A 14,384-nucleotide genomic window follows, 5' to 3' on the forward strand; every position below is an offset into this window, starting at 1 on the left:
CAGAGGCCGGCAGCACCCAGCGCCTCCCCTGCGGGTGGCGGCAGCCCCGCCGCGGGCCCTCTCCCCGCCCGCCGCCATCTCCGCGGAGAGGGCCGCCCTCTGCCGGCCGCGCCGCAGCCCCGCGCCCCGCCACATCCCCTGAGGGGACGGCGCCCGCCGCTCCCCCGCTACGCACCCCCAGCGCCATGAGTACTTACTGCCTTGTGAGGCTCCTTCACCTGAGGCAGCTTCAGTGTCTGCAAAGAGAAAGAGCTGCACTTAGATCCGCAGGACGACTCTGCCCCGGCCGCGGCTCTTCTCTGCTATCGCAGCCCCCGACGCGCGGCCGAGCGGAGCCGCTGCCTCGGCCAAGAGGTACCGGCTGCCTCGGGGGCCGGCGGCTGCTGACAGCGCGGGCTGCCAAAGGCCGTGGTGGGCTCCGAACCGGACGGCTCAAGGCCCGCCTGTTGAATCGCGGCTGCCCGCGGCCCTTGAAGAGCCTCCAGGACCGGGCCCTCCTTTCCCACGCTGTCACAGGGGCCTGGACTCCAAACGGGAGGGCTCAAAGGGACGGCCCAACCCCTGCTCCGAGGGTGCCCTAAAGAGGGTCTGAGGGGCGCGGGATGCGAGGGACTGCAGCATCGCCTCCCTGCTGCTCCCTGCAGCTCTGCCGCCACCCTCCTCCGGCCCCAGGCCGCTGGTGGTGCGCGTCCGAGCAGAGGGACCCTGACCACGGTGGGCACAGCCCGGCCTAATGCACCCCAACGGTCCCACTCAGCGGCGGAGCTCAGGACCATGACTTGTATCAGCTCCTGCTGATGACTGGAAATCGCTCATGTGCTCAATGCCTGGACAGGTGCTGTCAACCCAGGAAAGCAAGCATCCTGCTCCACTGCCGTGCCTCCCCTTCACTGCAGCGACGGCAAAGCCTCTGCTAGAGATGGGCCACAAGATCCTCCCCCCCTGGGATATTCTACCCTGGTCTTCTTAAGGGGACATGGGAAAAGATGGGAGAAAAAGCTCCCTCCTCTGTAACACGTGGGACGGCAAGAAGCACTCAGTAAAGATCACATTCAAACCCTAAATGAGTGCAACAGGAAAAGCTGCAAGCTGGAAAACAAAACCCAGTGTTACAAGTCAAGGATCATAAGTGATTAGGATTTCCATGCCGTTTTGAAGTGTTTCATTTTCATCCTAAATTGCATATACTGTATGTCACATTATCTAATAACAGAACTACGTTTCAAAATATTCCATCTGTCTCTTGGAATCATGCTTGCATTGCTCTGGAAACCACAGCTGCAGAATGTCACAGCACTTCTGAATTTGAAGTCTGCAACCTTAAGTAATGAACAGTTTGCATTTAATTTCCTTATTTCTTAAAAATAACACAAAGAAATGATTGTGGGTTTGTGAATTTGTACATTTCTACTAGATTAACCTGCCTGATTAGATCACTTTTCCAGGCAACGATATTAATTTGGCACAAATTCACCAACTGCGGGGCCAGATCAGAAACCCTCAGCATCATATGTAAAAACCTCGACAGTCAAAGCCCTGTATTTTTCCACAGCTGCTACTTGTTTGAATTACCACCTATCACTCAAGGAAAAAGCTCGCTCTGGCACAATGGAATTCTGCAAAATGCTGTCCTGGCATTCACAGACAACGGCATAAATAAACCATAAGAAAGATGTACTATACACGCACCAGGCCATTTCTGTCATTTAAATAGCCTAAAAAGTACTTTGGTCAAACTTAACAAGATTCAAGCAATGCACAAAGGCTTAAGGAGCAGCCACTCCTGAACTGTGTTAAGAAATGGTGTTTCTCTTAGTCATAAGACAGACTAAAGTCTTCATGAATAAAAAAGAAACCCGTAAAAATCCCCTAACAGCCCACTCTAAATCACCTTTGGGCTGAGACCAAGTAATTACAGCTTTAAAACAAAAGACCAATTTCTGAGAAAGTTGCAAAAGTGAGAGAGAGTAGGGAGGCTGGCAGGGAAGCTGGAAACCAGGCGAGTTAACTCCTGTGGCTCAAGCCACTTTCTGCATCTCCTATAAAAACCTGCTGCAGGCTGGGAAACGTACACAATGAAAAAACAGATGCTTGGGATGCAGCAGGAAGGGCTCAGAACCCCCCAAATTCTACATTGGCACCCAAATGAAACCCAACTTTCTTGAGCTCAGAAACCCCAGCTCTCCTCAGGAATGGTTATCTCATGGTTAATTTTCAACTTCTCACCTCAAAATGGTTTCAGTCACAGAACTGCTCCAACCGAGACTCCCAGAACGTCCACTTTGGAAAAATGCATTTTTCCACATTCACAATTTGAACAAGTCATCTTCCTTTTCATATTGTTGGGATCGGGCAGAATCTCATTCTTGTTAAATATTAATCCAAAACTTTAAAAGCTTTGAGAAGTTTTTAACAAGTGGTTCAAGCAGAAACTTCACCTGGAGAACACAATCCTACAGTAGTGCACTCAGCAGCTGTCATGAGTGATGATGGCACATCAGCCCTCAGCCTGCACCCACATGCGGGAAGGTAACACAGAGCCAATCGGTTCAGAGGCAATGCAGCAAATAGCAATGTAAATAAATAACAGAGGGAAATAACTGGAGCAAAATCATCATTCAGCCCAGAGAAGCTTATCTGGGAACAGAGAACTTCCACCAATTATTAGGACAGAGGCGATATATCCTGCGAGGGTTAAACTTGAGCCTTGCTATTTTATTTCATTGGCTTTCTGAAGAATTCTCCTCCTGGTAAAAAAAAAAAATCTCCCCTGCTTGGCCTCAGCCCAGAGGTTTTTAAATTTACTGTTTGCAAGTCTAATGAAGTAATTTCAGCCTTTCTTTTTGGTGAGTTATCTAGAAGTGAAATAACTTTCCTGACTCAAAACATGCAGATGTTTTGCTGCTCATATTGCTTAAATACGACTCAACCATACAAAACAACTTTCTAGCTGACTGACTCCTGAAGGCAATCCAAACCTTTCAACGGCTTGAAAAACCCCACGCAGCTAAACAGAAAGCACTGTAAGCAAAACATTTTTCAGGCCTGGGTTGCATGTAGGCGAAGCAGTAACGTTTGTGGGGATGGAGCCTTCCACCAGCACTGGGAATGCACAGCCCCTCTGCTCCCGCTGAACTCCAGCAGCTCTGCGGGAGGAAGGAGCCGCGGTCCTGCCGGGCCGCACAGCAGCTCACAAAGGAGCCTTTCAGCTCCACAACAACTTTTTTTATTGTTGGGTTTCTTTATTACTTTCTCGGTGCGTTGTGGGGAGGTGGAGGGGAAGGAACGAACCTTTTCACTTCTTCCCTGATAAAATGCAGTGAGGAAATTTCTCACCTACGTTTCTGGTTCTTTGCAGAACGCTTTACATGGGGTTTTCCAAGTCTGCATCTTGGCTTTCAGAGCACAGCTCAAGCCCCTTCGAGGCAGCATGTCTTGAACAAGAGCTGCCTCAACCTTTTGCACTTGTGAACTACCAGGAGATCAGTGGGTCCCTGAAATTCTCCAGCCAATGCTGAGCGTCACAGGGGAGGCTCAAGAAACTCAGAATATGCCCCATTTTCCAATGAGAAACCACGTGTTCCTGAAGGCAGACAAGAAAAAACGATCAATCTAGAGAACACAGGTCACCTCCAACACAACTTCTCTGCCATGGAGATCTAATGAGGAGGCAAGTGCAGTTGGTAAATAAAAATCTAGGGAATTTCTGCTCCAAATGATCATTACAAAGCAAACATGATGTCGCCAGTGTGAGACTCTTAACGTGGAGCTGAACAGCTCAAAGGATGAGAGGAAACTGAAGTGTGGCACAAGGCAAAGCAGTGAGGACGGGCTGCAAGAGCAGAGGGTGACCACCTTCCTGCCTCGCTGGCCATGAGCTGCAAGGCCTGGGCTCCTCTGCTGCAGCTCCCAACTGCACACTGGGATCTACAAAAAACAGCTTAGAAACAATAAGCAAAATAAGTTCAAAGCAAGAACAACCTGAGACTTCCAAACCTTGCAGCCTGAGAAACAGAGGTTGTGTCACTGAATGGTGACAGTGGGGCTGGCTGGACAGATGGGTTTTCACTTGTTTTTGCCCCTAAGGTCCAATCCAGATCAACAGTTACTGTCTGCTCTCCCTTGGGCTGAGCCTTTTCCATCACCAGCTCTGTCCATCTGCAGGAGCAATCCACAGCTTGGCCAAGGACCATTAGTAACACAGGAACCACACAAGGAATCGGAAAGCAGAGGGCTGTCAAGGGGATGGGGTACATCCTTCAGCAAATCACAAGCAGCAGATGCTTCTGCCCGAATGCCCAAAAGTTGTTCAGATGCTTTCCTGGGAGAAAGCTTCTGAAGAGAAGAAAAAGGTGCCTGAGCTTGCTCTAGCTACTGTGATGCTGAGCTGCTGAGCTTACCCAGGATCAGTCAGCCCTTCAGGGAAAGGCAGATGTTACATGACTGATGGGTGGCCCAGAATTCAGAGAAACCACAGCTAATGCTCAGAAAACGCATCAGGCAAAGAAGGAATGCCAGGTCCTGCCCTGCAGTACAGCTCCTTCCTTGCCCAGCCAACAAAAAATGACTGAAAGAGTCAGGATCTGAGGTTCTGGCAGCTGATAATTGTGTGTAATAGGCCGAGGGAGCTCAGTTTTCAGCACTTCATGGAGAGGCAGACGTAGGAGAGATGGCTTGCCAGTGCTTGGGGTTTACCCAAGACATGGACTGAAGGACACGGGAAAAACATGCAAAGTGCAGGATCACATCCTCAGTGGACATACAGCCACCAAGATTGTTACGATGGTGCAGCACCAGCCACTTCTTTGATATGAAACCTTACACACATGTGGCTATACAAGCATCTTCCACAAAAATTCTTTTCAGTCCTGCAGCCTTATGCTATTTCCAGCACTGTTGCTGGTACAGTTCCATGTACAATCCCCACTGGATAACATCACATAGATATTTCCTCCATATAATCCTCCTTTTTTCCTCACTACACATCACCTGCGCAGTCAGTGGCCTGTTACCTCTCTGCAGACAGGTAGGTACGTGTTCCCAAATGCTTCAACTGCCAACTCAGGTTCTGTTCCTGGGAGAATCCCATTCCCATTTGATTTCTTGTTGTAGAGTGTACATGAATAAATACTTCATTTTGATTTTTATTGTCTTAAGGCAATTCAAATGCACTTTAGTTGTTACTGCATGCATCAATTTACTGTAACATAAACCAACATTTGCTAAGTTTCCCACCTATAAACTGTGCTTCTCCCCCACTGCTGTGAAAATCACTCACACGTTTCCACATTCCAAGTTTTGAAGATTGCCATCTTCTCTAGCTACACATTAAAAAGGCTTTGGAAGCAAAAGGTAAGTCATGTCTTCACTGAGTTCATGACAACACTATGGATATCAATTGTACACGTGTGTGTTGATGCATCCAGACTGTTTAATTCATAGCTTGATTTCAAGATGAAAATAGAAATACAAATCAGTTGGATCACACATTAGGAAGTGACCTTGTACTAACAGAGTTCCCAAAATTCCATCTGAGTTAAGGATCCCATAGCGCTAGAGAAGTAAAATAAAAGCAATCCTTGTCTCAAATCTAAATACTGCAATTATTATTGCAAAACTATTGCAATGCTGTGATGCAAGAGTACAGCATTCTGCATGTCAGCAAATAACTGCTGCTCACCATTATTATAGGCATTCTTTTTCTTAAACTGCAGGGTGAAGTTACTTTGCAGTTACATTTAAAGGACTTTTAGGAATTTTCTTCTTATTTTGAAAGGAATTCCAGCATTGAAAAACAATTCTGCATGTACCTAAGGATACAGAGGAAGCTTTGTGATGTTAAACAGCACAGAAGGAACATGCAACTATGTAATTAAAGGACTGGAAACCTCTAAGAAGTTAAGGATGCATGTTCACCTTGCAGCTGGGCATTTCCCGACTGCTGAGAGCTTACACATTTAAAACTTAACATCCCATTAGCCTTCACTAGTCCTGCAGTTTCAAACTTTCCACTGGGACTTTATGCCCATTTAGACATTCCAGTCAATTGTTTTATTGAGGACCACATGTGCTGATACTGGTAGTTACAATGGAGGACCTAAGGCAGATGCTCCTACAAGCTGGACACACAGACTTCAGCGCTCAGTCCAGGTAAAAGGAAATAAAACCACTGAAAAGCTCCTGAGCTAGTTTCAAGTCCCTGGTGCTCTTTGAGATCCATGTTTCTCCAAATTACACGAACTCCACTGATTGTACAAAGCTCTGAGCAAAACTTCCACATTTCTGCAATTAAGCAATATGGAACTGACCAGTCTTACAGAAAACTCAAACAAAGTCACTCCTGACCAAGCAGGAGATGCTTCACACAAACAATACATGTGGGAAGTGACCTCAGCTGACAGTAGGGGTATGGGGCTGAGTTCAACTTTGATTTTAACATCAAAATACAGCAGCTGAGCAATGCCAGTATCTGACTTTGTAACCTCCCATCTTAACAGGGATGGACTAAACCACCCAGCCGGGTGGAAGCATGGAGCACATCAGGGAGATGCCCAACCCTGCGGTGGGTGGTAGCTACACTGCTGGCAAGTGCTAGATGCCAGGAGAAACTTGTTGATTTGCAGCTCTCCCAACACAGAGTGATGCCTCGAGAGAGCCCTGGGCAGGTAAATACTGCACCGAAGCAAGAGCTGCCCCTGACCTCAGGAGAAACACTGCTGGAAAGCCACAGAGCTTAGAAAGCCCCAAAGTTTAGCCTATGAATGGGCCACCCAAAAGAAGCATTACTGATGAACTGAGAGGAATCTGCAAGACCTTCCTGAAAACAGTCATAGAATCCCAGCCTGGTTTGTGTTGGAAGGGACCTTAAAGCTCCTCCAGCCCCAATGCCTGCCACGGGCAGGGACACCTTCCACTAGAGCAGCTTGATCCAAGCCCCTGTGTCCAACCTGGCCTTGAACACTGCCAGGGATGGGGCAGCCACAGCTTCTCTGGGCACCCTGTGCCAGCGCCTCAGCACCCTCACAGGGAAGAACTTGCTGATACCTAATCTAAATGTTCCCCCAGGATTCCCAAAGATTTGAGCAGGAGTGAGATACCTCTGTGTGCTCGCACATGGGTCTGGAAACAGTTGTAATACTTGTATTTCTTCCCACATATTCCACACTCATAAGACCCTGAAAAACAAGACAGAAAAGTATACATCACCATATTAGATCAGGAAAAACAGCCTCTCCACATACTTATCCATAAACTGGGGACAAAAGAATGCAGTTTGCAGCAAGCAATTTTTGGAAGGTTCATGGAGATAAATGCAGGAAATCACTATCCCAGACTCAATTCTTTTTTCAGCTTTATTTAAGATTCCTTGGCATATTACCCTGAACTCACATTTTCACTCTATTTTTTTAACTTTGCTGACATGAAAAGGGCCACTCTCAAAATAGCCCGATTTATAATTTTATAATAATGACTAATATTTCCTATGGACAGAAATAACCTTGAATTACTTTTCAGTAAGTTCCTAGTATATGGGAAAAAAAGCTCTTCCACTGAAAAAAAGAAGGCAATATGTTATCTGGAGGCAAAGAGTTTTCAAAATTCCTCAAGAAATGCACAATGTACAAATTTCTCAAGAAACCCACAGAGATTTGGTAAATATCCACCCAGAGGAAACCAAAGAGATACAAATAGAACTTTTGACCTTTTTAAGGAAAAGCACATGACCACAGTAGTCTCTCTTCTCAATTTGTGCCTCTAATTCCAGAAAACACACATCTGCAAACAGTCATTTCAAATGAAACCAGAGAAACATTGCTGGGAGAATCATCTGTAATGATGAAATTATGCAATGAATTTACCCTCTTCTGTTTATTGGACAGGCAGAAATTTCCTCAGATTTGTTATTAAAGTTGATTCAGCCTCTTCCCCCACTCCAATGTGAACAGGCTAGAAATTCACCTTTCAAGCTCTTTCTTACAACATGTATTGTGTTTCTTAGCTGTTCACCAGCAGGTAAACAACAGTGATCCTACCTGTGCTCCTCAGTAGGATGACAGGAGCACTTAGGGAACAGGAGGTGGGATGAAGAAGAGCTGAATCTTATTTTGTGTGAATGTAGTATTTCATAGAATCCCAGCCTAGTTTGGGTTGGAAGGGACCTTAAAGCTCGTCCAGCCCCAATGCCTGCCATGGCCAGGGACCCCTTCCACTAGAGCAGCTTGCTCCAAGCCCCTGTGTCCAACCTGCCCTTGAACACTGCCAGGGATGGGGCAGCCACAGCTTCTCTGGGCACCCTGTGCCAGCGCCTCAGCACCCTCACAGGGAAGAGCTTCTGCCTAAGAGCTCATCTCAGTCTCCCCTCTGGCAGGTTAAAGCCATTCCCCTTGGCCTGGCCCTTGTCCCAAGCCCCTCTCCAGGTTTCTTGTAGCCCCTTTAGGTGTTGGTCTCTCATTTCCATGGATGTTTCCTCATGCAACCTTGAAACAATCTTTTCCTGACCATGCAAAACAGTAAAACTCAGGATGAGGCAGAAACAGGAACAAAACATTCACACACACCCCTAAATAAATATTCCCAAACATCATCTTAACAGCAATACTTACCCAGCACTGCTCACTGCTACAAGTGAGCTCTTTCCAGGAATAAAACCAACCATGCCCTTTGAACACACTGGACCCATGTTCTGTTTTTCCCTTTCCATGCCCTATTGCTTACAGCTTGGGAAGAAAACAACTCTCCTCCCACTTTGTAGCAGTGATGAATTCCCTGTCCATCCCTGTTAGCACCACTTAGGAGTGCCTTTTGAGCTTGGGAGGCTACTATGTCACTGATGCTGAACAAGGCAATTTGCTACAGTCTGACAGACAAGACTACACATCTGAAAAAATACCCTAAAATACTGATCTGACAGTCAGATGACCACGTCTGACCTGCTCCACAGCCTTTTGATTATCAAAGCTAGTTGTATATTATATAGAGGTCACAGAATCATAGAATGCTTTGGGTTGGAAGGGACCTTCAAAGCTCATCCAGTTCTAACCCCCCTGCAATGAGCAAGGGCATCTTCAACTAGATCAGGTTGTCCAGAACCACATCCAGCCTGGCCCTGAGTATCTCCAGGCACGGCACATCTATACACAGATATACATACAGGTATATATATGCATATACAGCTCTCACCCATGGTTGCTCCAGACAGGCTTTTCTAAATGAAATCCCGCGTTATCTCCAAGCCAACAGCATTTGCCAGCCCTCAATTCTCCATGCTCAAGGATCAATTATATTCATTGCCAACCTCCAAAATTCTTTCCTGAAAACTATTCCAGCTGGAGCCCCAAAGCAGCATGACCAGAAGACGCACTGACCATCACTTGGGCCCTACCAACCTGTGCAACAGCAGAGGTTCAACTGTACCAACAGCGAAACATAACTGACACCCACCCATACCCTGACACAGCGCTGCACACACCCAGAGCACTGGGAAAAGACACAGAACACAGTGAGAGGCTCTAGGCTGAGCTTTCCCTCTATTTTTCTTCTATTTCTCCCTTCCTCTGGAAATAATCTATAGCACATGAACGCATCTGGCTGTGCAGAAGGTCTTCAAGAAGAGCACAATGTGTGCAAGTCACTGTGTAGTGCCTTTCCTCTCCAATACGAAACCAAACCAGTGCTGTAGCCCTTGTGCAAGGGGCTTTGCCTGGAAAGCAAGGGCAGGAGCCAAAGGCAGGAGAAGGACCAGTCAGTCCCATAGCTAGTGATTTTGCATAGATGTCCTCAAGCACAACCTAGGAAGGCTGGAGTCATCTTCTTTGATGGGGGTACCTCTACCCATCTCCTGTGGGGAGACAGCAGTCCTGCCTCAGCACAGCAAGTTTGTGGAGGATGCAAGGGAGGAGCATTACAGATCTCAGGTCCTACAAGCACCAAGAAGTAACTCAACAGCCACAACTGTACTCAGCCCACCACAATTTGGGAGGCAAATGCACACATCCTCTTATTAAAGAAAGAATAATAATTTGTCACAAGAAATGTGTTATTAGAGTGGAGGAAAGATGAAATGGGAAGAAGAAAAGACACTGCTATGTTGTAAGGCCTTACAAAGAACATGCCTGTGTTGCCTTGACAGTGCCACCGTGGTCATGGCTTATCTTGGATTTGTCCACACCAAGATGTGTCATGCAGGTTAAAGCTGTTTCTAGTAGGAGGGGAGATGGGGAAGGGTTTTGGTTAGTTGGTGTATTCAGTTTTGCCAGGCTTTTCCCAAGCCTCACAGCTGGAATTTGGGCAACACACCCATTGCATCCGGAGCTTTCCCTTGCTCCCTGGTTAGACTTTCACACTCTTCCATCACATACCGGACGTGTATCTCAATGCATGGTCAAAAATCCAGGTCCCTGAATATCGATTTCGTGTATATCCAACAGGAGAGCCACGTTCCACTGCTTTTCCATCTAAATTATGCAAAAAGAAATCAGAAAAAAGCCCTTAAAGCGGATGCATTTCCAAAGAATAATGATGCCTGAAGCCCATTAAAAATTGCCAAGACCCATCTGTCCCTGTGCCTTGCTAACAAGATGTCAGAGGTCACACAGAAGTTCTTAAGGCTTCCGCAGCCCTATTTTACTTGGTATAACTAGGGATTCTCCAAAGTGCTCTTGAATTACCTATGCCGAGCAGCACAGCAACCGAGACATCAGCATCATGGCACAAATCAAGCATGTGCGTGTCAGATTGAGAGTCTCAAAGCAGAAGGATTCACTCTTTGTCTCAGAAACATTTCTGATTTAATGCATTGCTTGAAAACTCCTCTCCAAAATGTTTCTCATAAAGCACAGACCAGACTGCAAGCTTAAACAGTCTCATTTAAAAGTTCCCCTGATCAACTCGCAGATAAGCCTGTCTTTCGAAACACATATTGACCTGATGGCATTCCCAACATCAGAAAATGATCCACACCAGCCAAACAGCCTCTCTCCTTTCTCTTCACTTACAACACAAGCACCATTTGCTTCTCCTCTCATTTCTAGACAGCTTCATGGTGCACTCCAGTGCCTTTCTGCCCTGACACCCCAACCTGAGAAATGCTGCTCATAGAATCCCAGCCTGGTTTGTGTGGGAAGGGACCTTAAAGCTCCTCCAGCTCCAACCCCTGCCACGGGCAGGGACACCTTCCACTAGAGCAGCTTGCACCAAGCCCCTGTGTCCAACCTGGCCTTGAACACTGCCAGGGATGGGGCAGCCACAGCTTCTCTGGGCACCCTGTGCCAGCGCCTCAGCACCCTCACAGGGAAGAGCTTCTGCCTAAGAGCTCATCTCAGTCTCTCCTCTGGCAGGTTAAAGCCATTCCCCTTGGCCTGTCCCTACAGGCCCTTGGCCAAAGCCCCTCTCCCACTACCAGAAGACTGTTACAACATCTCTCCTTAAGAAGCCTTCTCTTCTCCAGGCCGAAGGAGCCTGGATGTGTTGGAGCTCTTCAAATGACCTTGGCCCAAGGCCAGCACGTGAAACCCAGCAAGGAAAAAGAAGAACAGGGCACGTTGTACCTCTGAGGTGTGCAGGACAGGAAACACACCGCCTATGAGGCAGGGAGGTCTGGTGGCTCTGCAAGGGGTGCCAGCTGGAGGATGGGGACCAGCATGGATCCACACTGGTGGTACCAGTCTGCTGCTGCTGGCTGACCCAGGCTTGAAGCCAACCTCTCCATTGGCTTTCTTTGCTTGGCATGCCCAAAGGGGGTCCCCAAGGGGCTTGCAAAGCTTCTGTAGAAAAGTAGCTGAAAGGAAAATGGTCCAAAGCCACAAACATCAGCATCCGCTCTTCGGGGAGGGATGGCAGCCACTGTCCCCACCCATCCGGCTTGGCTCCATCCACTTCCAGGCATCATGGAGTCCGGGTTGCTCCAAAGGGCTGGAAACAGAGTCTGAAGTAGTGCAAAGTGCAGGGAGAGACATGTGAACGTGTAACTGAACAGGAGGCAGCGCACACAAGGCCTCATCTGATGAGAACACTACAAGCAAATAGCAGCAGCTGAGCTGGGAATCCCTGTTACAAAGTGCTCCAAGAAACAACTGACAATGTAAATACAGCCCACTCCTGCAGGAGATGTGTGACTCAGAGCAGAGACATAAATCTTCTACAGCACGTTTCAGCCAGCTCCCGAGGCCGAGCCCCGCAGGAAGCCGGCTGGCTCTCACTTGGAGCCACATGTGCCCCGAAGCCTCAGCACCGTGGCCCCAGCTCAGACAACACATCCCCCACTTAACCGACCGTGCCCAGAACACCATGGAAGGAGACAGTCCAGGGGTCAGCGCTTCCATGGGAAGGAGAGGGATTCATTTCCTCCCGATTCACCACTTCACGCTGCATCATGAATTACTGTAAGAAATAACCGCTTTCGACACCTCCCATCTCAGCTTCCCTGATGAAGGCGAATAAAATCCCAGCAAAGCAATGCCTTTCTGCACAGCTGAAGTGATTTAGATACAGGGCTACCAGAACACATCACAGGAAAGGCTTCAGGGAGGAAAACTCCTGGAAGTACCAGTGAGCAGCAGCAGAGAGCTCAAAGCCTTTGCTCTGGAGGCAGGAGGCACCGGTGTCTTCAGCTGGCAACTGGGGCTGTTCCAGAGCAGCAGCCGGAACCGCCAGCAGAGCTGCAAGGATGGGACACTTCTTATGCAAGTTACACAGATGTCTGCAGCCATGGAACAGTGCCTGGCCATGGTTTCTGCAGGGTGATGGAGGGGACCAAAAGAATTGACTGGGAGCCAGTTCAAGAAACCACAAGGAACAGATAGGTATCTGGGCACCAGTTGGTCCACACAGAGCCCAGTATTTGGTGGCCAAAGACAAGTTATTCAGAGCCACCTCCCCAACAGTTATGTGAACGGTGGATGAATGGGGGCACTTACAGGGCTCTTTTCACAAAGGAACCCATCAACTGCCAATTGCCTCAGGACCAAGTCGCCTTTAAAGAAAGCCAGGGAGAGTCTCTAAAACAACAAGTATGATGCACTTTTCATGTGAAAAGGCCCTTCCCGATAGTAGTTCTCCAGTTTACTTTCTACAGCTTTCAACCACCACTTGTTAACCAGCACACAGCTCGCCATCCCTCTCCCCACGGTGCTTATACATCAAACCACATCCCCCTTCATGCCAGCCTGTCCCCAACGCTCTCCATAAGTACATGCTGGTGAATGTCCAAGTCAACCAACAGCAAAAGCCCACTCCCCACTTTGCACAACAATACAGTCAACCTCATCATCTGCAGCCCAGCTAATGCTGCCCAGCCACAAGCCATGGGGAGAAGAGGTCCAACAGAGCAGACAGCCAAGCTGCAGATGCTTTCATCAAGGGCTGGTGATGATGGCTGAAGGAGAAGCTCCCATCAGTGGTCACATCCCCACCCTTCCCTCCCAGGGCACCAGGAACACCTGTGCATTTCAGGGTTGCCCATGCAGTGATCACCCTCTCAAGAGCTGTGGAGGATCAGCAACTCTGAATACACACAGAATAATTCCTCCAAATCTTTAATTCAGAAGCAGTTTCAGACTTCCCAGGCTTTCCCCAAATGTTCTCACCCTGCATGAACAGCAGTGACCTCCCACCTTACCATTCTTAGTGGCTGTCCTACTGGGGAACAGAAGGACAATGATGCTCCCGAGACATTGACCAGCTACCAATACCCCCAGGGTTTCTTTCCAACAGCATAGACAGTGATCAAGCAGAAACCAGGAGAAAACCTAACACTGGTTCCTCTTTTCTCTCCCCCTGCAAGATAAACCAACCCCAACAGCAACACTGGGCAGCTCAAGCCAGCTTTCTCCTGAGTCCTTTGAAGGGAACATGGTCCAAGTGCTGCTTCTTCTTACTTCTGCCCTTCACTCTTAAGAGTCACTGCTGGGACCTGCTCCATGACAGAACCAACAGAGGAGTCCCTTTAGCAAGTGGTGCCTCTGCAGGATCTCTGGAGCAGGAGGACAGGACAGTGATGTCCACAGGGAAAAAAAAAACCATAAAGAGCTTCTTTTCATCACAGTTTGAGGTGGGGTGGGGACAGGAACTACTGTTTTGGACCTGGCACCCTGCAGACACCCAGAAGACAAAATTATGCCCTCAAAGTTACTGGTGAACAGAAAAACAACCAACCCATAAAACCTGGTTTGAGCTAAATCTAATTATTTACAGAAAGCATCCACAAAGCAACCATCCTCCAAACATTTCAACTGTTTCTCAGGCTTCCCTCTTGTTCCTCCTCATCTACCACCTCATCCTGCCCAACACACCTATCACCAACCCTGGGCTCACCACCAGTTTGGCACGAGACTGCTGGGCAAGTCACTTCACACACCAGAAGAAGATACTAAGCTTTTTCTTACAGT

At 47.9% G+C, this 14,384-nt stretch overlaps 1 protein-coding gene across 6 annotated transcripts in view; it reads right to left on the bottom strand.

The window, feature by feature from the left end:
* ZNF618 (zinc finger protein 618) overlaps nt 1–14,384 on the bottom strand; it is a 148,440-nt gene that overhangs the window by 52,874 nt on the left and 81,182 nt on the right. For 4 of the 6 annotated variants that reach the window (XM_062616049.1, XM_062616048.1, XM_062616047.1 and 1 more), the window contains 3 exons: nt 10,359–10,454; nt 7,098–7,175; nt 198–236 (listed from right to left, as the gene is read on the bottom strand). In XM_062616049.1, the coding sequence (XP_062472033.1) occupies nt 198–236; nt 7,098–7,175; nt 10,359–10,454 (213 nt within the window). The remainder of the gene's footprint in view (nt 1–197; nt 237–7,097; nt 7,176–10,358; nt 10,455–14,384) is intronic. The other 2 variants (XM_062616052.1, XM_062616050.1) reach the window with 1 other exon arrangement.

Source organism: Pezoporus occidentalis, unplaced genomic scaffold, assembly GCF_034315485.1.
Source record: "Pezoporus occidentalis ecotype Australia unplaced genomic scaffold, CSIRO_AGI_Poc_V1 ctg187, whole genome shotgun sequence".
Taxonomy (NCBI): domain Eukaryota; kingdom Metazoa; phylum Chordata; class Aves; order Psittaciformes; family Psittacidae; genus Pezoporus; species Pezoporus occidentalis.